Source organism: Phaethon aethereus, assembly GCF_964289735.1.
Source record: "Phaethon aethereus genome assembly, chromosome: 1".
Lineage (NCBI taxonomy): Eukaryota > Metazoa > Chordata > Aves > Phaethontiformes > Phaethontidae > Phaethon > Phaethon aethereus.
This window is the reverse complement of record NC_138575.1, coordinates 149,702,723-149,726,773: the sequence shown is the minus strand read 5'-3', so window position 1 is coordinate 149,726,773 and position 24,051 is coordinate 149,702,723. Positions and strand designations below refer to the sequence as shown.

Here is a 24,051-nt window from a genome sequence, read left to right as displayed (position 1 = left end):
CTTGATATGAAGTGGCGTTTCCAGATTCTGTATGTCTTTCCAGGTCCAGTTATAAACCAGCACAAGTAAATCCTCAGTCTCAATTTGCATTGAGACTCAGGACACTTTCTCCTCAAAGTACATTGAAGCTAATGACTCTGAACTTCCCAGGATGGACCTACCTAAAGTACAGTGGCAACTGGAGTTCTCTAATCTTGACTGAAAAAAGGAGACAAAAATTTTGCCTTTGGGAAGCTGAATAAGACAGATCTCCCCACCTGAGGAGCACATGCTAAATTCACAGCCCCGCAGCGACAATCTGTGTTAACCTACAGTTCCAGAAGTCTCCCCACAGAAGTCAGTGGGGCAACACAATACTTCAACAGCTGGTAGGCAGAGAAAGATGACCCAATACCACCTGCCCAGAGTGAGCCCAAACACTCGGGGGACTGCAGAGCAAGGACAGCCATGAACGTGGTGGCAGTCAGGAAAGGAGCTTGGCCCATCAGGATTCGGTCCCCCTTTGGTGTGACAAGGCACAGCCACCAGGAGAGAGCAGGACCGGCTGAGGACAGAGCAGGGGTCACTGTGTGCCCAGGGGACGAGCCCCTCTGCAGCAGAGCGTTGGAAAAATCACACCTCTCCAGGAAAGAGTTGCCACCCCCAAAAAAGCCATCTCACATCATCCTTCCCACCCAACTCACATACCAGCACTTTGTTTTGGATTTTATTTCTTTTCCATTTTTCATGTAGCATTTTCAAAAACAATATAGACTGCGTTACACTTGTTTATAATAGTACAAATCAGTGTAAAACATTTGTAAAACGTTGTGTAAGTCATTTGTTCAAGTCTACCTGTAAAACATTTACACTACGTAGTTCACTTGAACAAACCTACCTATGATGAAAGCCTTCAGAATATAACTATACCAGTAGTCACAGAAGCAAATATCACTTCATAAAAGATAAACCTTTGTTTCTTTACATTCCTCTTGTATTCAAAACACCACTGAGTATGTAAACATCAGTTCTCTGTATGCCTAATTTTCATCTCATATTCACATTTCTTTCTCCTTCTCTAGTTTGGAGGAGGATCTGAGGTATTTAACTTTCTTATGGCACTAATACCCCGTATACCAAAAGTTCTGCTCCTTTTCCACTGCTTAGTGAAATCCAACCCTGAGCCTGCAGCCAGGTGTGTTATCACACTACTCTTGGAGGATACAGGTGGATAGGAAGAACAAATCACATTGTGAAAGGTCACACTTATTGGCAAACCTAATTTGTTCTCTAGCTACATACTAGCAATTGCTTGACAAAAATGAGCATTCTTGATGCACCTAAAACATTTTTCATGTTCCTTCCAGCAATGGTCAGTTCATCTATAGTTTGCTTCCTTCAAAGAACAGATATCCATGTGGATTGGCTGTTTTCCACAGTTGCAGCCACCTTTTTCCTATCTGCCCATAAAATATATGTATTCTTTATCATTATCTTTAATATCCTGCACCTGGAAACAGTAAGTCCTGTGGTCTTCTTTGGCTATTGACTCAGACTGTGTCAGAAATCTAATCTCTGTGCCTGTATCTTCCCAACAAACATTCAGAATATTTAAAGGGGGACTTTGGCTTAAATCTCGTAAAATGTGAAGGTTCTTGTTAATAGATTGAAGGGTTTCTTAATTCAAGCCACATCCTAGTCTTTAAAATCCTTCCAGATATTTATTGGGCTAAACTCAGAAGCAGCTATAAGTGGTGGTGAAAAGAAATTAGATTATGGCCTCTCCCAGATGGATACGAGTCGTTCATTTCCCTAGTTTGTGGGACTACATGCAGTTCTAACATTCTTACTTTACAATTTGTTTCTTTGGAGCCAATGTTTTTCCTGATTATTTTTTTCCTACAGAATTTGCAAAACCTCTGGGCTGATTTACCCCAAAAAAAAGCTTTAACTTTGGTGTCTGTGAGAGGTGTCAGTTATGGGTCTGTAACAGTCTAGACCTTAAGGCTGGACCTCTTCCCCTCCCATACAGATGAAGATAATACCCATTATATATGAAGGAACTATTTCTCAGCTTTCGTAAGAGTTATCTCTTGGAAGAGGAAGTAACCAAGTCATTCTACTCATTCTGATCGTCAAAGTACAACAGGGTCACTGATTATTTATTGCTCCCTTCTGATTTATGTCAAGACTGGAATCCAGTTAGATTAACCTAACAGGCAGTGGTTTGCACCATGCGTAATCAATTTGCATACGTCAGTTTAAAGGACACACGGTTCCTGGAGCTGCACGAGCTTTAGAATGGTGCAGACTCATTGATTATGGGAATCTATGCCAGACTTTTATACTCATATCAGAGAGGAGAATCAGGCCAGTCATGAAAGAGTTAGATGCACAGAGGGCAAGACTGTACATTATTACTAGTAATCTGTCCAATTAGTTCCAGGAATAAAACTTTGTATTAGTCAAGTGACTCTCAAAACCCTAAAAGATCCTTCCAAATTCTTTTCTTGGCAAAGATAACAATGTTACAGCTGCCTATGAATCTCTAGCTATGAGATATTGGTAGATAAAACAGAACTGAATTCTCCAGTGTACCATTATGTGTTACGCTGATGTAGTTATCTCTGGGGAAGGGATATCCTGAGATAGTCCATTTAAGCAAAGAGCAATCCAAATGGTGAAAAAATTTAGATATTCTGTGGAAAAGTTCATAGATACACAGTTGCCACGACAACTGTATTTGGCTCTGGAAAAAGGAAAACAATGGCTCTTTTTAGACTGAAGTAAAATAAAATGAGTTTGGATGCATAAGAAAACTGAATTTTCACTCTGGTGTGGAATAGTCCTTCTGTAGCAAGCATTTTTATCTTCTGTTTTTAGATTTTAGGGTTTTTCTTTTTTTAAAATAAGACTATTGGAATTACAAGGAGCAAGACTACCTCCCTTTCCCTACCCTTCCCATATACAGGGCATGTTCCTGGTATTCCATGTTCCAAAAATCTAGAGATCGCACCCTAGCTGCAAAATAATAGAAGCAGGTTTCCTGCATCTAAGCAGCATAAAAATCCGAACTTGTATTTATAACTTCATCAGATCGTAGAAGACTTGGAGAAGAGGAAAATAGCTTATATACACCCATCCGCTGGGAAATCAGTATGCCTGGTCTGAAATGTCTCTCTGTGTCTCACATGAAAGATAGCCAGGATGATTTATTATTCTGTTGGTGATTGGAGAATAAAGCAGATTTTAAACCTTTGCTATTGTGTATCCTTTATCGGCTCTCTGCTTCCAGCGCTTGTGTATGCATATCCCCACCACGATCACGCAGGCCAATGCGACGGGAATCATTGCAATGTACCAGGTCAAGCCGACAGCTGGAAAAGTAAAGTAATGAAATATTTTCAAAAAATGCTCCCAAAATCATAGTTCTCAGTTCAAGGAGGAAGAGGGGGAATCACAATAAAAAGGATGTCTGCAAGTTAACCTTCCAGCAGGGTTGATCACCTGTGAAAGGAAGAGGCCTATTGATTGAGCGCTCTGGGAAGTGGGTTTATGAAGATGGGAGGAAGAATTGGAAAACAATAGAGGGTGAGAATTTAAAGCTACCCTTTTGCACACACATGACTCTTCCCAACCCCTGGTCAGAGTGGCTCTGTGCTTTCTATCTTAATTCAGTGGAAGCAGATTCACTCCAAGCAGAAAATAAAAGCACCATGTGGGGAGGGAGTACATAACACCTAGTCCACCTTCAAGCTCTGTGAATAATTTTCTCATACAGAGCAGCTTGTAAATTACTAATGATCAAGCCTCTCTGAGTTTTTTCCCCAAATACTGCTATTTTCCACAACCAGTGTCCATCCAGACTATTTTGCATTATTCCAGCCTATATTGGTTCATGGATTGCCTCCTCTGTAGTAATACCTGTGAGGCTCATGGAAGACAAGGGACAGCACATCATCTAGCAAATGAGTACAAATCCTTCATCATAGGATGCTGGAGTGAGTCATTGGTTACAAATCATAGTGAAGACTGTAAATGTTCATGTGCCTTTTGAAGACAGTGTGAGCAAACTTTGGTGATTCACCAATGTCATGCAAAGAAACAATTAGCATTGCTTCACTTGTTTTTACAGCTGGTTCTTGGCCAACGGTCTATCACACTGCAACGTTAACTGCACTGAGCTTAGGGCTTCTCTTCCCATCACTAGGAGCCAAAATAACAACACCCATCATAATTTACACTTCTTTTTATTTTGGCGGTTGTTTGTGCGTGAGGAGAAGGAACACTCTGGTCTTTATTCTGCTATTGTCTTTTTTTTTTTTTTTTCACTACTTGTTGAGGAACGGGAGGAGATCTGGCTCTACTGCACCCAATGGGAGTTTGCCAGTAGTCTCACTGGAGCCATCATTTCACAAAGCATATCTAAATTTGAGCCCTAACCAACGAGCAGATGTACCAGCACAGATCCTTATCCCTGCAGAGAATGTCGGTGAACGACCTACAGAAAGTGTATTTTGTGAACAGGCTATTCCAAAGTCTACAGGTGAAAGAGGCAACCAGTTTTTCCACAGGCAGTAATTCACTCTAATACTAGCTCTGACAGTGTGAAAGGCTTGGATGATAATATAACATTAGAATAATGATAACAATTATCCCAAATAAGCAGTCAAACTAGTTACCTTCCTGCTTGACCCTTGTTGGCAGTACTTGGTAGCCGTATCTGTTCTGAGCCAGACATGTAAAGTCTGTGTAAAAATCCACTTCTTCAACAGAATCAAAAATCAGTGGCACTTCAATGAAGTTTTCACCATTCTCTACAATTTCTCTGGAATAAAAAGAAAAATTTAATGTTAAGTCCTTTTACGAGCTGGGTTTTCTGTACTTGATGTGTTCATTCTAACAGTGCGTTGCAAGAAAATGCCTTGGATATTGGCTCATTTCTGAACTAGCCCCTCAGCATTAGGGGACACCTATGTTTTCCATCCCATTTGTGCCATCTATTTGAGTCTCAGAAGTCAGTACCCATCCTGTACTTGTTGAATCTTCCAGGAAAAAAAGATCTGGATTTGTCTTGCAAAAATAGAGAAGAAAGGGGGAAGAAAGGCAAGCAGAATTCTGTATATCTTTGAGCTCTCTACACAGTGTTGTGGAAGGACCCAATTCCTTATCTCTGACCACCTATTCGTTTCTGACATTAATTCTTACTCTCAGCTGGAAGAGGACATATGGAGAACGTAGCCCTGCAAATGCTCGCTCAGCAAACTGAACCACCATTCCTGTCTATCACATACCCAAAGCCAAGAGCTCAATACACGAAACTGTCTAGGAAATTTCCAGCTTATTTCAACCTGATTGTTTCATCAGCCCAACTATTTAAAAGTGGTTTTCTAGCTGCAGTCAAACATTGTCTCTTGATATCTTTTAGTCATTGCTGGAGAGGTTGTCCAGCTGCTCTTCAATGATCTGTTCATGAGTCTGCTACGTGCTGCGGCAATGGAGATCCCGGCGCAGTCCTGCCGGGACTTTACCGCAGGAAAGCAGCAACGCAGCGGTGGGTTCTTTGCCAGAGATTTGTGTGGGGAATTTGTTTTCCCGGTGGAATTTGACCTGTTTTGCCTTGCTGCCACTCTGAGGGCTTCCAGCAGAACTTGGGAGGGGGGGTCTCACACACCATGGGCTCCACATGAGCCCTAGCTGGCTTGGTCCCCGTCCTTGTGCAGTTGTATAATAATATGTAACAGTAATAATGACAGTGGTAGTAATAATAAAAATAGGTTTTAAAGTCCAAGAAAGTACACGTGCTGCTCTATTCTAAAGCCTGCAGAGACCATGGGCACAGTACATTTTATGGAACCTGACCACAGGTTAACACACTGTCACTTATCCATATAAACAACATTATAAATCAACGGTCTCAATCATGCTGTGGGAAATGTGAAAACATGTCAGGGCTTGGGCGTACAGCGGCGTTACCGTGTTACCTCTGGCTGCAGCTGTGCAATGAACTAAACACGGCCCGGTTGTTACCTGGCACTGATGGCCACAAATGGCCAAAACTCGCTCACATCCATAACTGTTAAACACTCTTGTCCCTCAAAATAGGGATGCTTGCACCCCCAGACTCTGTTGGGAATGGTCCCTGCCCCATGCTAAATCCTAATCAATAGCCGGGAGCTCTTCGGGAAAGTGCTAGCCAGTGAGTGACCAGTTTAACCATTAACAGCAGAGGCAATGGCGTCCCAGAGCCCAGGCACCCTCTCGGCCCTGCCCACCAGTACAGGCAGAGCCACTGTGACCCAGGTGAGGGTGATGATCTTTGTGGACACTCTCGGCTTCAGCAAATGAGAGGTGAAACATGCCGACACAGACCTCAAGGAAGAGCTTTCAGTCGGTAGCTCTACCTGACATTTGCAAAGCACTAGAAGCATGCCTGAATGTAGCGAGTTAGTGTTGCTCAGGTGACATGTCACAGGTACAGAAAGCAGATCTTTTCCCTCCTTTCCTAGTGGGAAAAGCCTTGAGGCATGCAGCTATGAGGCAGCTGAGAGAAGGCTCCGCAAGAAGATTGGGAGAGACAATGGATCAGGGCAAGAGGATGTAGGACATCCTGCTTCTCCCTCCCAACAGCATCCCACCCAGTGCTTCCCTGGCGCCAGCTCTTGCACTCACTGGGCATCTCTGTGAGTCAGTTTAACTCACAAATGTGGAAAAGAACAAGCCTAAGGGGAAAAATAATTATTTAAAAAAAAACCCAAACAAACAGCAAATCACTGGATAGTTTTCCATTGTCTTAGTGTGTTCAGAGAACCTCATGAATGTCAGGGAGAGGATGTTGCCGTTTCGCTAACATGGGGCAAGGAGAGAGAGAAACCGCTGGGGAGGATCAAGGGCCATTGCTTCCCACTGCAGTCAGCTCTTACATCAGCTCAGCTGCCCATGAAAACGTGCTTCAAGTTTAAGCCTCAAAGTTGGCTCATTTGCGGTATACCATGAATAAAAACCAGAGATAAAGAATTTATTTCACCCTGCCTGGATTGGGTTTGGGTTTTTTTTTGCTTGCCTGCCTGTTTTTTTTCTCAGCTCTCACTTTCACTTCAGATCGGTCCATATCCCATTTCGTTACCTGGCATTCAGCTGCACCGAGAGCCCTCGTAACACTGCAGGTTAAAACAACAAACACAAGGAGACACTTTCAGCCAGACTTACTGTCGCTCTCCCTCTGTAACCCTGCTTTGCTTGTAAACCACATCGATGGTGGTGTCATTTGCTAGCCATTCCACATCGGTATGGATGGGACTGCTCAGTCCAACAAACACTTTGCATGGGAGAGTCATCTTGGAGCCTGTCGGTAAAAGAAAGATTACAAAAACATTTGGATACATATGAAGAATGACTCTTTCTCTTGGTGAAAACCAGTATCCTCAGTGGGAGATCAAGTTCCCACACATGTCAAGCACCACTACATTCAGAACTGAAGTTAAGACCCAGATTGCTTTTGATCCCCTACTCCTTGGCCACAAGACCCTTCAGTTGGCAGTCCTTCCCACTGCTAACCAAATTATTTTCCCATTGCAACAGATAGCAACTCCTGCACTAGACACATTCCTCAGGAGGCAAAGCTGTGTTCTTGTGGCCTTGCTCCTTCTGCTGTATCGCAGCCCAAAGGGCACGGTGTGATTTACCGCTCTGGAGCAACTGCTTTAACCAGCAGTGTAGCTTCACTTAGAGGTGCTGTGGGCAAGGGCATTCAGCTGAAGGAGGGACCTCCAGAGATAAAGAGATCATGCAAAAATTCGGCAATTTTGCTATAATCATTGTAACTCAGAGCTAAGGTTAAAAAGTCTTCAGACTGGTGTGAATCTATGCTATATGGAAAACACAGGGCTTGATAATGCATACAATTTTATTATTATATCTGTGTAGATGGTGATAAAAGGGATATAAAACTTCATGGAGTTATACAGGCAAAAAAAATGACTTGGTAGTCCTACGCTGATGGAAAGAAAAGTGTCAGGGAAAAGTAAGACACTGTAGGACACAGCTATGTATATAGTATCCAAGTTAAAAAAGCTTAGTGTAAAATATACCTGGCATTTTCTGAGAAGAAGAAATGCAACAGAAATTTGTTGTCATAATATAATCTTCAAAGAAAAATTGAGATCCCATCAAGGTACTTTATAACTGCCTAGATCAAACAGTAAAAAGCAATGAAAAAATGTCTCCTCCCAAGAGACCTAGATGGCTCATTCAAAGCCACCAGATAACCTAGACCAGTTGAGGGAATATTGAAAACGAATAGTTCTTAGTGAAGGGGGACTCTATGCAGCTGATTTAAGGGTGCAAACATGCTTTTCTTGCTTTGTTAGTGGCTAAAATCTACCGCATTTCTACAGCTTCTCCAATGTGGAAGCAGCATCTAGTTGTAGACAGTAAGACACAAAAACTACCCCAATACCAACCCTCAGCTAACATAATCGAGATCAGAAGAACTACAGCAATTTGTGCCAGCAAATTACTCCATAGGTGGACCTGCTCTAATTTTTGCCTGATGAGATGTTTCCAAAAATAATGCTGGGCCTTACCGAGAGGAGCTGACGTCGTCTTTTGTGTTGGATACACAATTATCGGGGTAATTCTCTTTTTTTGTTCTGGAGGTAGAAACAGAACAGAGAGTCAATGCTACCACAACAGAAGATCTGAGCTTCAGTCTGTAGACTGAAACGCGCCACTTTGCTCAGCACCTTTCATCTCCCAGGACGGCACTTGATTATTAAACCCACGGGCAAAGAGAGACATTGCAATCTCAAGCCCAGAGGTCTGTGTGTTTGCGGAGATAGATAGGATCGAGCTCACATCTTGACCCTGAAAGCCGCACCATGAGGAATTCATGGAAGACAAGTGTCTTTTGGAAGCAACAGTAACATCGGGCACCAAGCTCGGTCCTTTTTATGAGCGGCGAGTGCCGAGATCCTTGCACGCCCATTCCATACTTACAAAAGTGGAAAAGCCACAAGCTCAAGCAGAGAACGGATGTGCGCACGGGACCGACAAAAATCACACCTTAAGCACCCCTACGCGAGCGTGGCAGCCACGTGTCAAAAGTCACCGCCACCAGCGGCCAGCAGCACCCACGGGCGGCAGCGGCACCCCGAGGCCCGCCCCGCCTCGAGGCCCGCCCCCTCCGAGGCCCGCCCCGTCGAGCCATCGGGCCGGGGGTAGGGCGGGGTTAGGGGCGGGACGGTGGGCGCGGGGCGGGGGCGGTGCTGGCATCGCCCGGGCACGCGCGCCCCCTGCTGGCCGCTTGGCGCAGCAGCGCCGCGCCCTTACAAGCACCCGCCGCGCCCCCCCGCGGCGGGGCGAGCCGCTTTCACCCGTTTGCGAAATAGCGTCGTTCCCCCATCCTGAGCGAGCGTTAAGTGTTGTATTTCCTAAGCCCTCTGAAGTCATGTGCAGTGATCCCCCCACCCCAAGACATAAATTATTCGGTTTAACACCCACAGGCACTTGCAACAACGCGTTCTGCCTCCCGCAAACCTGCTGCAAGCCAGGCACGGGGGTGACCCCAGCGCTGCCGGGGGCTGTGGGAAACCCGCCAGTGCCAAAGCCAGCACCCATGGCGTCCCCCTTTCCTTGGCAGTGCTGAGAGGCCGTGAGCTCTTCTCCCTAGTTTCATTAGCAAAGAAAAGATTTTCTTGCGTGCCGTAATGTTTTAAGGGGTCAGTATTTACCAACAGTCTCCAGCTGAATTGTTCTGGTGATTTCATACTTTACACCTTCATATGGAAATGCCATCTTGCAGGTGTAAAAGCCAGCATCTGTTGGTAGCACAGAAGTCATGATCAGAGAAGTCGAACCTTTCAGAATTACAAATTTTTCACCGGCGTCTTCCAAAGGCAGAGCATCCTGCAGAAAGGACGGCAGCTGGTGTTAGGGCTCAGATAGGGGTGACTGCGCCCTGTGTAACTCCCAGCCAAAATGGCTTATCCCTGTCTCTCTGTTATTAAAAGTTCTCTTATCACTGTGAAATCTGAGCAGTTCCACTTTCCCACCAAAGGGCAAGGTCTTCAAATGTGTGTCTGTCTCTAAAATGCTCTGAGGCCCTATATGAAGTGTGAAGAATCGCTATTTTAATCTATATGTAATGTGTGTGTATAGTTCTTCAACGAAGTGCACATTTTAAGATGGAAAAGATGTAATAGGCCTTCCCTGAGTTCACTTAAGAGTAATCATCTAAGACATTCTTCTAAGAAAAAAACCATTTTGGTAACCATGAAGGTTTTCACAACGCTACTACTTTCCATACATGACCTCATAAGAGCAATATTCTAAGGCATTTTTGAAGACAAATACATTTTAGTAATCATGCTGGAGGGAAGGAGGGCTCTGCAGGGGGATCTGGACAGGCTGGATCGATGGGCAGAGGCCAACTGTAGGAGGTTTAATAAGGCCAAGTGCCGGGTCCTGCACTTGGGTCACAACAACCCCATGCAACGCTACAGGCTTGGGGAGGGGTGGCTGGAGAGCTGCTGGGTGGAAAGGGACCCGGGGGTGCTGGTTGACAGCTGGCTGAACATGAGCTGGCAGTGTGCCCAGGTGGCCAAGAAGGCCAACAGCGTCCTGGCCTGTATCAGAAAGAGTGTGGCCAGCAGGAGTAGGGAAGTGATTGTGCCCCTGTACTCGGCCCTGGTGAGGCCGCAGCTTGAATCCTGTGTTCAGTTTTGGGCCTCTCACTACAAGAAGGATGTTGAGGTGCTGGAGCGTGTCCAGAGAAGGGCAACGAAGCTGGTGAGGGGTCTGGAGCACAAGTCTTATGAGGAGCGGCTGAGGGAACTGGGGTTGTTCAGTCTGGAGAAGAGGAGGCTGAAGGGAGACCTTATGGCTCTCTACACGTACCTAAAAGGGGGTTCTGGTGAGGTGGGTGTTGGTCTCTTCTCCAAATTAACCAGCGATAGGATGAGAGGAAATGGCCTCAAGTTGTGCCAGGGGAGGTTTAGATTGAATATTAGGAAAAATTTCTTCACCGAGAGGGTGGTCAGGCATTGGAACAGGCTGCCCAGGGAGGTGGTGGAACCGCCATCTCTGGAAGTGTTCAAAAAACGTGTGGATGTGGCGCTTCAAGAGATGGTTTAGGGAACACAGTGGTGCTGGATTAATGGTTGGACTTGATGATCTTGAAGGTCCTTTCCAACCTAGTGATTCTGTGATTCTGTGATTCCTTACCCTACATGATCTCATAAACCATGATAAATACCTGCTCTGTATCACTAACACTGGTATCACTAACGCTCTGTACGTACATCAGTTGGAGCCATGCTGGGAGCAATGCTGCTCTTTCTCCATGAAGGCAGGCTAGCTCTTTCTGACAACTGTAGCGTGAACCACATTGGGGGAGGCTTTAACTTAGCTAAAAGTGAGTTACAGCCTGCTTCTGAAGGGAAGCCTGAGCAGACACATCTTGCTGGTATGGTACCAATCACAACATAGGCACTGCTGTATGAAGCCAGCCTGGGTATTGCATCCTATGGTAAGAATGACAGATGTACAGGACAGAGCATACATTCACAGCGGGGATGTAAATAAAAGCTAAACTAAGGTATTATGAAAAGGTAAGAAGAATCACATGCTGTCCAGTATAAGACTGGACAGCTGAAGATGATGGACAATTGACCTTACAGGCAAAACCAGGCTTGCCAACTTGAAAAATCACGGACTGGCAGGTTAGGCAAAAGACCACAATAAGCTTTGTGTGATGGATTCTCTACCCCCAAATGCTGTATTCCAGTTGGTTAATGAAACCTATCCCATCTGAAGAGCCCACACGAGGGAAGCATCACTGGCAGGTCCTACTTTATGGGGTTCACTAGAGGGGCCATAAAAAGAAGCCAAAGAGAAGGGCGTAATCTGAAGTGGCAAACCCTGGAGTCAGGGTAGGTAATGTAGCCTTAAAGACAGTTACACTGGCTGTGAGAGCATCTAACAGGCAGAGCACTTCACCCTTTGCTGAGTCCACTCCGGACAACCTTTCTTACAATATATACACCTGCCCCAAATTTCCCAGTGTATTATGCTATGATGTTAAAATGCTCATGACGTTACCAACACGATGTTCAGGGAGAAAGAGAAAGTGGAGATGTACGTGCCTTTACAAACGGGTTGGGATTAGGCTTTGCACAGAGGAATTGAAAGTTCTACCTTGTACCACTTGAGTTCCAGGCTTGTCCTATTTGGTGTAAAGTCCCACAGTTCAGGGCAAACGATCTTTCCAGAGGTGAAAGTGAAGAGGACCTGGGGATATGCAATCTCCCGAGCAGCTGTTTTCTCCACAACCGTGAGGTGGATGGAGACCTCGGCGCAGTAGGAGGAGTTCCTGCAGACAGAGTGGGGAGAGGTGAGCACCCAGCGGGGACAAGGGGAACCCGAATGACACCCTTGGTTTCCTCCTGGCTCCGTTTCCCCCCTGAGCCATTTCTAAGAGGCCAAGAGTGAGATCATACCAGGAGGGGTCCTGGAAAATCACTGATACTCTTTTTCTGGCACAACCTAAACATGTTGCTGACGCGTCTGCCCCGAGTTTATGGATTTTCTTTTCTTATTTGTACACCAAGTTTGCTGTGCACCCTTAGGCTACAGCATAATTTTTATTTTGCAAGAAGGGGGAATATGTCCACCTAAACAGTAGCAGGTGTATCATGAACCCTCCACTATTTCCTTGAAAGATGTTTTGACTGTGAAAATCCCAATGATTGGGACCTAAGGAAGAAATAAAAAGCTTTAATTATGCATTAAAATTCATCTGCAGTTACTATTGCACAACCAGTAGGCATTTCTGTGAGTGCATACTATTTTGCGTAGGAAAGATAGCATCCCTGCTTTGAAAGTTTTACAATATTTAACTTTTCTTTCTGACCCCAAGTGGCAATCGCTTCCAGTCCCAAGGAGGACCAAACTGCTTAAACTATGTGTTTTCCAAGCACTGAATGTCTGCCTCCAAGATGCCTACACCCAGGGCAGTACCTGACCCTTGCAGGGGCCAGCAAAGCCACGGGGTCCAGGCTGCGACCCGCTGGAGAGCATCTGGGGGCTGCTGGTAGATGGACTTGTACTACCGCTAGAGCACTGTGACTGGCTGTCACCTCCAGGTCGGACACCTAAGTCCAAAATACTTCCTCAGCAGAAACAGGGATCTGTGATAATTTGCTTCTACTCTCATTTTACAGAGTGTTGAAAAAAATCTGGTGGGAAGATTTGCAAAGGAAATACAATTTTTTTGTACTTTTTAAATCCTGTAATAATGGACCTGTCAGAGCAGGTCCAGAGGAGGGCCTCAAAAATGATCAGAGGGCTGGAACACCTCTCCTGTGAGGACAGGCTGGGAGAGTTGGGGTTGTTCAGCCTGGAGAAGAGAAGGCTGCGGGGGGACCTTACTGCAGCCTTCCGGTACTTGAAGGGGGCTTATATAGGAAGGATGGGGACAGACTTTTTAGCAGGTCTTGTTGAGATAGGACAAAGGGTGCTGGTTTAAACTAAAAGAGGGTAGATTTTGACTAGATATAAGGAAGAAATTTTTCCCAATGAGAGTGGTGAAACACCGACCTGAGTTGCCCAGAGGTGGTAGATGCCCCATTGCTGGTGACATTCAAGGCCAGGTTGGACGGGGCTCTGAGCAACCTGATCTAGTTGAAGATGTCCCTGCTGGTTGCAGGGGGATTGGACCAGACGACGTTTAAAGGTCCCTTCCAACCCAAACTATTCTGTGATTCTGTGATAATGTTAGCGATGAAGCTATGTACTCGGCTTTTGCATACCTTTTTCAAACAGGTTTCACAGTAACAGTAACACTGCCACAGTGTTATAGGTTGAGGAACCAAGGCAGAATAGTTCAGAAAGGGGATTAAAACACACCCTTCAAGGTCTCAGGCAACTACTCTGCTCCAGGACAATATTTGCAACCTTGTGTTATTCTGGCCTCACTGTCCAAGTCTTCTCTTCTACCCCACCACTGCAATCCCTGCTGAGACATGCGGAAAAGCCGACCCAATATGCTGAGTGTGATTTATTAATTTCACAGAATCACAGAATCACTAGGTTGGAAAGGACCTTCAAGATCAAGTCCAACCTTAATCCAGCGCCACCATGTCCCCTAAACCATGTCCTGAAGCGCCACATCCACACGTTTTTTGAACACTTCCAGAGATGGCGGTTCCACCACCTCCCTGGGCAGCCTGTGCCAATGCCTGACCACCCTCTCAGTGAAGAAATTTGTCCTAATATCCAATCTAAACCTCCCCTGGCACAACTTGAGGCCATTTCCTCTTGTCCTATCACTAGTTACTTGGGAGAAGAGACCAACACCCTTGTCGCCACAACCCCCTTTCAGGTACGTGTAGAGAGCGATAAGGTCTCCCCTCAGCCTCCTCTTCTCCAGACTGAACAACCCCAGTTCCCTCAGCCGCTCCTCATAAGACTTGTGCTCCAGACCCCTCACCAGCTTCGTTGCCCTTCTCTGGACATGCTCCAGCACCTCAGCATCCTTCTTGTAGTGAGGGGCCCAAAACTGAACACAGGATTCAAGCTGCGGCCTCACCAGTGCCGAGTACAGGGGCACAATCACTTCCCTACTCCTGCTGGCCACACTCTTTCTGATACAGGCCAGGACACTGTTGGCCTTCTTGGCCACCTGGGCACACTGCCAGCTCATGTTTAGCCGGCTGTCAACCAGCACCCCCGGGTCCCTTTCCGCCAGGCTGCTCTCCAGCCACCCCTCCCCAAGCCTGTAGCGTTGCATGGGGTTGTTGTGGCCGAAGTGCAGGACCCTGCACTTGGTCTTATTAAACCTCATACAGTTGGCCTCTGCCCATCGATCCAGCCTGTCCAGATCCCTCTGCAGAGCCCTCCTACCCTCCAGCAGATCAACACTCCCACCCAACTTGGTGTCATCTGCAAACTTCCTGAGGGAGCACTCGATTCCCTCATCCAGATCATCTATAAAGAGATTGAACAAGACTGGCCCCAGAACCCAGCCCTGGGGAACACCGTTTGTGACTGGCCGCCAGCCGGATTTAACATCGTTCACCACAACTCTCTGGGCTTGGCCAGAGTTGAGTTCTTCCTGTTCATCTCTTGTACTGTTGATGTACATCACTCATGAGGTATGTCCTGCCAGCAAGGAAACTGTGCCCTACGCAGGCAGCTCCAGGGATGAATAGATATGTTTTCCACTGCAGAACCCAGAGCAAGGTGCCAGTTTCCAGGAGTGTACTGGGAGGCTGAATGGAAGGAGGAGCTGGCAGGGGACAAGGACCCAGGACACCTTCTGGAGTTCAGGCCCTAGCGGTGATGGTTGTTTTTGCCTTCCTCCGTCTCCCACAAATCAAGATCCTGGTGCATCTTTTGAAACTGTACAATGGGCTGTCAGATACGCAGAAAAAAATGACCAGTAAGGCTGAAAAAAGCAGTGGCTCAAGTCTCAACCCACTGCAGTATCCCAAGTCTGGTACCAGCCTAGTAAACACACATCAGGTCTCATGACAAATATTCCAGCAGTACCAAGGCAATCAAATTCTGGTTTAAAATGTGCAGCAGAAGAAAAGCAAAGACCAGGGATAAAGAAGACGGAAGAAGGAAGCCACTCCAGAGCCTTGCTATACGCTTCGTAACGCGAACTGAAGTGCAAACAAGGCTATTCGCTTCTGTGGACCCGTAACACCAGGTTTGGGTTCTGCAGAGTCCCCTTCCTGCAGCATGTCCCCACTTGCCACAGCTCTGTCTGGCTTATACATAAGCTAGAACAAACTCTCACGTACGCTATTTTCTGGTGACATCGTAACCTGGGTGGCAATACTGTGTCATGATTTATCCAGGTTTCAGTGTATTTATCTATAGAGACACGCGGTGCATTTAAGTTCTGACTTTCCACATTTTTTTCTCTAATAAAGTTGGCGAGGAAATGATCTTATCCAGACATGCTCTGAACATAACTGGGGTTTAGAATCAAGCTAACGTATTTTAGCTATAGTCATCTTGTTAGTGCACTGGATTTTCTTTTAAATACCCACCTTCTAGTGCAGATATATACTCCTGAGTCTTCCAGCATCGCTGGCAAAAACCAGAGTGCATCTCCTTTTGCCCACATTCTTGGATCTTCATCTCTTCCTGATATCATGGTTTTTGAACCATTTTTATACCATGTGATATTAGGGGTCAAGGCAGAAAAATCCAAATGTTTGTATCTGGGGGAAGGGCATTTCAGAACCACAGGTTCTCCATGCAGTTCATAGTAGTGTTTGAAAAACACGGTGTGATCTGGGCAGTTTTCTATATAAATCAGAGATATTTTTACATTACTGTCAGACAGGCAATTAAAAATAAGGGAGAGGGAGACAGAATAAAAAAAGGAAGCATGCCCTTACCTGTGCTTTTGACTTGCTGGAGTCTGAAAGCAGAGGTGCCCGCTGTGAACGTCACCAGGACAAAGAAGAGCCCACGCATTTTTTCCCAGAGGAAATCGGAAGACAACTGAGGGGAAGTGTCTTGAAATCTACAGGGAAGTTTATTACAAGACAGAAGATACAATGAAAATACTCAACGTTCACTTAAGGGTTAACTGCTCTTTCCCTCACGCTGGACCTGGTGAGGTTTGGTTCATTCACCCTTAGTGAGCAGAAAGGCTTCTTCATCCCCTGTTTACGGGGGCTGACTTGGGGCACAAGAGCATCTGGCGTGGCACAAGCACGTCACTCCGTCCCTTTCCTTTCACTCCAGGAGATGCAAACAACATGCCACAAGATGCTGCTGTCCCCCCACAGCTTTTTAGTGCAACAGCTACGGGCGGAAAAATCTAGCTCTGCTTATTTTGCAGTAAGATGTGACAGAGGCACAGGTCAGCAAGTTAGCTGTAGTATAGTAGCTTGGGCGAACGCAGGAGCAAAGATGCAGCAGAACAGACTTTAGCTCTCTTAAGCAGTCACTTCAGGTGTCTCCCAGGGTTGTACGGCCCTCATTAAGTCCTGTGTCATTTTACTTTCCCCGCTACGGCTACAAAAGCAGGCCAGCTAGCATAGATCAGGCTGCAGGCAAGCTTCCTGCTATAACCAGAGCCAAGCTTTCAAAGCCTCCAACAAATGTTTCTCCTGGGACAAAAAACTTTGACTCCCATGGCATGCACGCCAGCCTCGCTGTTGGTGAGCCAGTGAGTTTTCAGGGTGGGCATTATTACCACCTGCGCTAAAAAAAGATGAGGAAAACCCTGAACAACTTGTCCTAAAAATCAGATCAGGTGACACTACGCGCTGCCAGTCATTCATTAGTTGTTGTCTGTCTTGGCCTGGCATGGGCAAGGCAGCTTCTGCGTACATCATCGCATGCTTTCTAGTCTGCCACGAGGTTTGGCTGCTGCTGCTCCGTTGACTGATTATCTCAAGGTACCACAGGAAAAAATATATAAAACCTGCTATATATAAGCACCGGTTTATGCTCTACGTAAGGTTTTATGTGCAATACAGTACACATATGCACGTGATACATACTATTTCCATTTTACATACAGAAATGTAAATTGCATGCATTTAACATTCTAACACCATGATTGTCCCATAGGATGAATATTAAATGACGGGACATTGACTTCAAATTGTATCCAAAAGCAAAAACATATTTCTATCGATACAACACAGTCATGTTCATAGGTACTCACCCTCAGGCATCTTTTGTGTATCCTATAAAGTGTTTTTAATCCAAATTTCCCCCTGTTCTAGTAGCTATATTTATCTGACATCTGATAGTTTGACTATAATAAACTAGTTCCAGCTTATTGTCATTTCTGCAATGCCACAAAGCCAGCCTCTTGCTCAATAATACTGTTTCATAACCGCAGGTCGTCTCCCCCACCGCTAGATCTGCAAGGGTTTCCAGGGTATCAGCACGGAGCTGTAGCCCCTCTTGGCTACACCTGGACTAGGTGCTAGTGGCTTTGTCTGCGGCATTAACAAGCCCCATGGTTCACATGCAATACCCCATAACAGAGGAGTTTCTCTCTTGTTAGATCCTTTGCCTGATGAAAATACTTGGTTATTTTATTTTGTTCAGAGCTTTCCGGTCCCTTTGGTTTAGTATCTAGCAATCTCCATAAACCCTACACAATCTAAGGGTTTGGGGAGGTTTTAATTCCCAAAGTTCCATCAGATTCACTCACCTGTGTTTTTGCAGTCTTTCAGCCATTAGCTTCTCATTAAAAGATATAAGACGGAAAATTGCTAATGAGGATCTTATATAGGGTTTAGCTCAACACATAGCGGAAATTTGCCTCTCATTGCCCAATCAGATTTGTGTCAGAACCAAATGACATTTTAGACCCACCTTTCTTTCCTTCCGTAGCGTGAGGATGAGAGAAACAGAGACACAGAGGGAGAAAAAAATATGTATTAGGATTTCCCAAAAAAGGGGAAATGACTGCTAAATATATGACTAAATTTCCCTTTTTCTGACGGATGGTAATTTGCATTCACTCGTGTCTTCACATGACTATTTCACGCTCTACCTCAAATAAAAAATTCTCATGGGTAACAAAAGGTGTCCTGCAGCATAGTCAGCAGCGAAATAATTGCAATCTTCACATAATGCCGTTTAGCAAGTACTTCATGGAGAACATAAATCTTTTGTGATTTCCCAAATCGCTTGTGAATCACAAATGGGTTGATTCCCCTTTCCTTCCACAACATCCACCTTAGTGCCACAGCTTACATTAAGGGTCTCTTTGCCATGGAGTAGAAAGAATTAACAGATATAAGCAGCTTATGGTGTCCAGGCTCATGAGCAGAAGGGGTAGGAAATGGGCTATGAACTGTAGCAACCTTGGCCTCCACCTGTTCAGAAGAGGGCAATCTAGCGGGAGACTTCAGTCTGGAACTGAGGCAATATTTCCCATGCCTTGTCCTGACCAGCGATGTCTCCTGCAGGCACCCCTGCATTTCTCATCGCCTCTGGATCCCTCAGGGGCAGCTGCCCGGCGCTGCCTCCTTGCTAGCCCAGGAGAGCAGTGTGTGGTGGCCGTCTGGCCTGCCAGAGCTGGAGTCACAGGTCCCTGCCAGCAGACCTTGGTCAAACGCCATCCCCTCCCCTCCCCGGACTTTGTAAACCTCAGCTGAGCCGCCCTGCTCTGGAGCGCTGGGGTCCGAGCCTAAGGCTTTGCGGGGCTCTCACTAACTGAATAGTGACTGAGTAATAAAAACTACATAGCTGTTCATCTCAGTAAGCGTGTAAGAACCATTTTTTATTTAACCCTAACATAATTTATGAACTCTTTCTTTAACTAGTATCAGCCTCAGTTATACTGGAGACCTCAGAATATTGTTTAAGAAATGAAAAATTACCAATTTTTGAGACTATGCTGACATCTACAATGGAGAGAAGAAACGTATAGATCATGACATCTATTAATATACTGCAATCTCTGGGGGTGTGTGATATGCTTGGGCTGCACGTATTCTTTTGTGCAGGCAATATCCACCACATTACAGCAACTTCAGTAAATAAACAAAAAGAAAAAAAAATCAGGAAGCCCCATATTTCGATCTGTAATAGTCTTTACAGTTTTTATATTCCGATCAACACAGTCATTGCAAGGGTTTCTATAGCTATCAGCCCCACACATGGCCGCCTGGTTTTCCTTAAGCACTCTTGTTATCTGTGAACCTGAAAGGCTAATAATGCAACTAAAATTAGTTACTGCGCTGCAGTGCTCCATCTTCTTGGTGAAAACAAAGAATGAACTCACCTCCATTGATGTTAAACTCACATATCTGGGCTACAAAACCACTGATCTTGCTTTCTGGAGCCCTGCACTTCATTCTGAGACTCTGACCTGAATTATGAAATTATTTCAGTCCTTCCTTTTCCAGTTCACTCTATGGCAGCCAGACCGAAGTCGGATTGGGTGATGTATGATTCAAGACAGCCAACATGGCTTCACCAAGGGCAAGTCCTGCCTAACCAGCCCAGTGGCCTTCTATGATGGAGTGACTACATCAGTGGACAAGGGAAGAGCTACGGATGTCGTCTACCTGGACCTCTGTAAGGCCTTGCCATGGTCCCCCCCAACCATGGGTGGATGAGGAATTGGCTGGATGGTTGCAGCCAGAGGGTAGTGGTCAACAGCTTGATGTCCAGATAGAGATTGGTGACAAGTGATGTCCCTCAGGGGTCCATACTGGAACCAGTACTCTTTTAATATCTTCATGAATGACACAGACAGTGGGATCGAGTGCACCCTCAGCAAGTTTGCAGATGACACCAAGCTGAATGGTGTGGTTGACATGCCTGAGGGTTGGGATGCCATCTAGAGGGACTTGGGACAAGGTCAAGGAATGGACCCATGTGAACCTCATGAGGTTCAACAAGGCCAAGTACAGGGCCCTGCACCTGGGTTGGGGCAACCCCCAGTATCAGTACAGGCTGGTTGATGAAGGGATCGAGAGCAGCCCTGCCAAGAAGGACCTGTGGGTACTGCTGGATGAAAAGCTGGACATGAGTCGGCAATGTGCGCTCGCAGCCCAGAAGGCCAATCGTATGCTGGGCTGTGTCCAAAGCAGCGTGGCCAGCAGGTCGAGGGAGGTGATTCGGCCCCTCTACTCCACTCTGGTGAGACCCCACTGGGAGTCCTGCGAGCAGCTCTGGAGCCCCCATCACAGGAAAGACATGGACCTGTTGGAGCAGGTCCAGAGGAGGGCCACCAAAATGATGAGAGGGATGGAGCACCTCTCCCGTGAGGACAGGCTGAGAGAGTTGGGGTTGCTCAGCCTGAAGAAGAGAAGGCTCTGGGGAGACCTTATTGCACCCTTGAAGGGGACAGATGTTTTAACAGGGTCTGTTGCAATAGGACAAGGGGTAATGGTTTTAAACTGAAAGAGGGTAGATTTTGACTAGATATAAGGAAGAAATTTTTCACAATGAGTATTTTAAAACACTGGAAGAGGTTGCCCAGAGATATGGTAGATGCCTCATCCCTGGAAACATTAAGTCTAAGTTCAGTCTATTACTATAAGAATGACTTATCCAATGGAGATGGGAGTCTTTAATGGTAACCCTGGTCACAAAAGCCAGGTAAGTTTCCAGGAAATAACCCAGACATTTACCAGACTGAAAAAGAGCAAAACTGCAGGAAACGAAGTTTGATGTCTCTGACAAGATTGTACCTACCAACTGCTGTAAACCCATTCACTGAATTCACTGAGTAAAGCCATCTGAGATCAAGCTGTTCAATGAGCAGCAGAACTAGCATCACTTGCTTTTCTGGAGATTTGTGCCCCATGCTTTTATCTCACCCACACCCCCTTCCACTGCAGCCACCTCAGCTCTCTGCTCATGGCCTTTCCCCACCACATTCCAGCCCTTTCCTTCCCTCACTTCATGTCCTCTGTTCCCACCTCACCCATGACTCATTTGTCTAGGCCAAGTGCAGCACATCCTTGGGTTCGCACACAACTACATTGATGCTAACTGGTCAACTTGTCATTGCCCATCAGAGTGTGTAAGCACTGGGCTCTGCCTGACTTTCCCTCCGTGAGGCAATGCTTTGGGTTTCCCATCGGTACACACCATCAGTGACCAATTTTCATCACGCTTCTACAAACCCAGACTCCTTGAAAACACAGGCCCTTGGGAAATACAGATGAAGCAGGCTAAAGGATTTATAGTGAGTTTATGGTGCAGTAACATACGCTGTCCTGCCTTAGAAAACTAGCTATAGAGCAGCAGTGCAGTGCCCAGAGAGCATAATGTCCTCAGGTGCACCTAACAAGGATCAACACTTTTAATCAACTTTCTTCAAAAGAGCTCTGTCCTGGTTGTCTTTTCACCCAGAAAATGTTCTGATCACATGCACTCATACCAGGATGTTAAGTTAAAATAGCATATCTGGAGATGCAAAAGTCTGGTTTAAAATAACTCAGGAAGAAATGAAAGATAGAACAAGTGTTTTTTTAGGAGCTGTCTGCTGAGGCGGCCATTTCACTTTGCGGTCAGTTATTACTGAGTATTTATAAACAGAAATATGCAAGTCTAGCAGCTATATGTAGAGAGAGACTGTTTTAGGGAAGCTGGTGTCGTTCTGTGGTTTTGCTGTGCTGATGATTCATTTATACAGCTCAAGATGCTGGAATATAGCTGTGAAATTCCTAACTTGAAGACAAGGCTATTCCCATATGTCTCACCCGTTGCTCATCTCACTAGATCGCTATTTCCTGCACCAGGGCTACACATAGCTGCCTTGCCACATTTGGGTGGATTTTATTCTCCTAGGACATCCCAATAAAATGACCAAAATCTCAAGTAATATTTAGCAGTCTGGCAGTTAACTGCAACAGAGGCTTTCAAAAGGCCTCCACAAGCAAGGTGCGTCTGTTCGTTATCTCTAGTCCATGGAAGGGGAAATAGAAATTCAGGCATCATGCCATCAACTGGGCATAAGGCCATTTCTATAAGGGACAGTTAAGGTACCAGTTGCTTCTAGCGACTCCCAGGTTCTGCTGTCTGTCCTGGAGGACCTCATCCAAGTGGCTCTGTGGCTGATGATGTTTGGCATCCAGGAGCTGCACTTACATGGACTTTGCTACTTATTCTGTTACTTAGTTTGGCTGAGACAGCTTCACACAATTAAAAATAGGAGAAAATTTCTCTGGTTCACATAAGAATAAGGTGGCGAGGCATTAAGAAATGTTGAATGTTGAAAGCTGACTGGCAAGCAGATGCAAAGTAAACCACAACTATTGCACCAATCCATGTTCTTGAGATTACTGATATGGGCAAACCTGGTTTTAATAATTTATAATGTCCTTGTGCACAGTTCCCAGATGGGCTCTTGGGGAGCACAGAAATGGAGAGAGAAGAAAAGAAGCTATTCAACTCTGAGAATCACCAAATAGGTGGAACAGAAAGAGAAAGACTGAACAGAGGAATTAGCCCAATGCACAACAGATGCCAAGAATACAGGAATTTGCAGGCTTTTGCAGAGAAGTAAGTGCTGTTGTACACCAGTTGTATATGACTGACTGGGAGAAACGGGAGGAGACGGGCCAAGAGACATGCACTTGGTCATGAGGGAGTGCTTGTTTGGCCGGAGCAGCGACAGCTTGGTTACAGATTGCGTCCCCACTATGGGCTCCTGGGATTTCCGCAGACCCTTCCACTGCAAAAGAAACCAGGCAGGCTGTGAAGAAAAATTACGCTGTCAAGAGCTGGAAGGGGCAGGGAGGAGGAAACCTCATTGTAGAAGTCAACAGGCTGCAAGGGACAAAGTAATGGCTAGAAAGGCCCAGAGCCAGCAGCGGTGAGGCCAGAAGTACTTCAAGCCACAAAAAGTACCTCACCTGTCCTCACCACAAATGGAGTTTGGGTTGACCAAAGGGACTCTCCCTGCATTGGTCAGACATGATGCAAACGTCACACCTATGTTTGCAATACCTGCCTGGGACACTGGAAAGTCTCCATCTTGCCCGCTAATGCTGCACACAGACCAGCAGCAGCAGATTAAATTGTCTGTGCACAGACACGTGGCCATAGACTGGTGAAATAAAGAAATTATTTCTAAAGAAGTGGGATTTGCTGGCTTTTTATTTAAAGGAGAAAACCATCCTTGGGTACTGTCTACACGACATATGATGTGATGTGGACAAGCAGTGAAGGAGGGTCGCTGCAAAGCTGAGTTTGTTGAAAGTTGTAAAGTGCCATCTCCATCCCTCTACACTGAACTGGTGAGGGTAATCTAAACTGCTAAATAGTGTCAGTCTCACCACCACCATATCCAAATGCCTCCCTAAAATTACAGTAGAAATGGGAAAAAAAATTCTCTTACCGCCTTCCTTCTCACGTGGATAAAATTCTGTATAGATAGGCTGAATTTTGTTCATTGTGTGTTAAACAGTGGCTTCACTAGTGTAAAGCCTCAGATGCTGATAATTACATGCTGCAAGTGAAATCAGTAGGATCGGGGCTGAAATGCAAGCAGGGATGCACGTGTGCTTCTTTGCAGATCTGCAGATGACGACTGAGAAGGCAGGTGGACCACAACTTGCAGCT

The 24,051-nt window shown here is 45.7% G+C and overlaps 1 protein-coding gene across 1 annotated transcript; it reads right to left on the bottom strand.

Moving 5' to 3' along the window:
* Positions 1-3,228: 3,228 nt before the first annotated feature.
* Positions 3,229-18,198, bottom strand: LOC309405556 (interleukin-1 receptor type 2-like; the record flags this gene model as incomplete). The annotated part of the gene is made up of 9 exons (XM_082000346.1): positions 3,229-3,356; positions 4,662-4,807; positions 7,189-7,324; positions 8,565-8,630; positions 9,711-9,885; positions 12,175-12,349; positions 16,038-16,296; positions 16,392-16,519; positions 18,173-18,198. The coding sequence occupies 9 exons, from the start codon at positions 18,196-18,198 to the stop codon at positions 3,229-3,231; spliced, it is 1,239 nt and encodes a 412-aa protein (XP_081856472.1).
* Between the last annotated feature and the right edge of the window lie 5,853 nt (positions 18,199-24,051).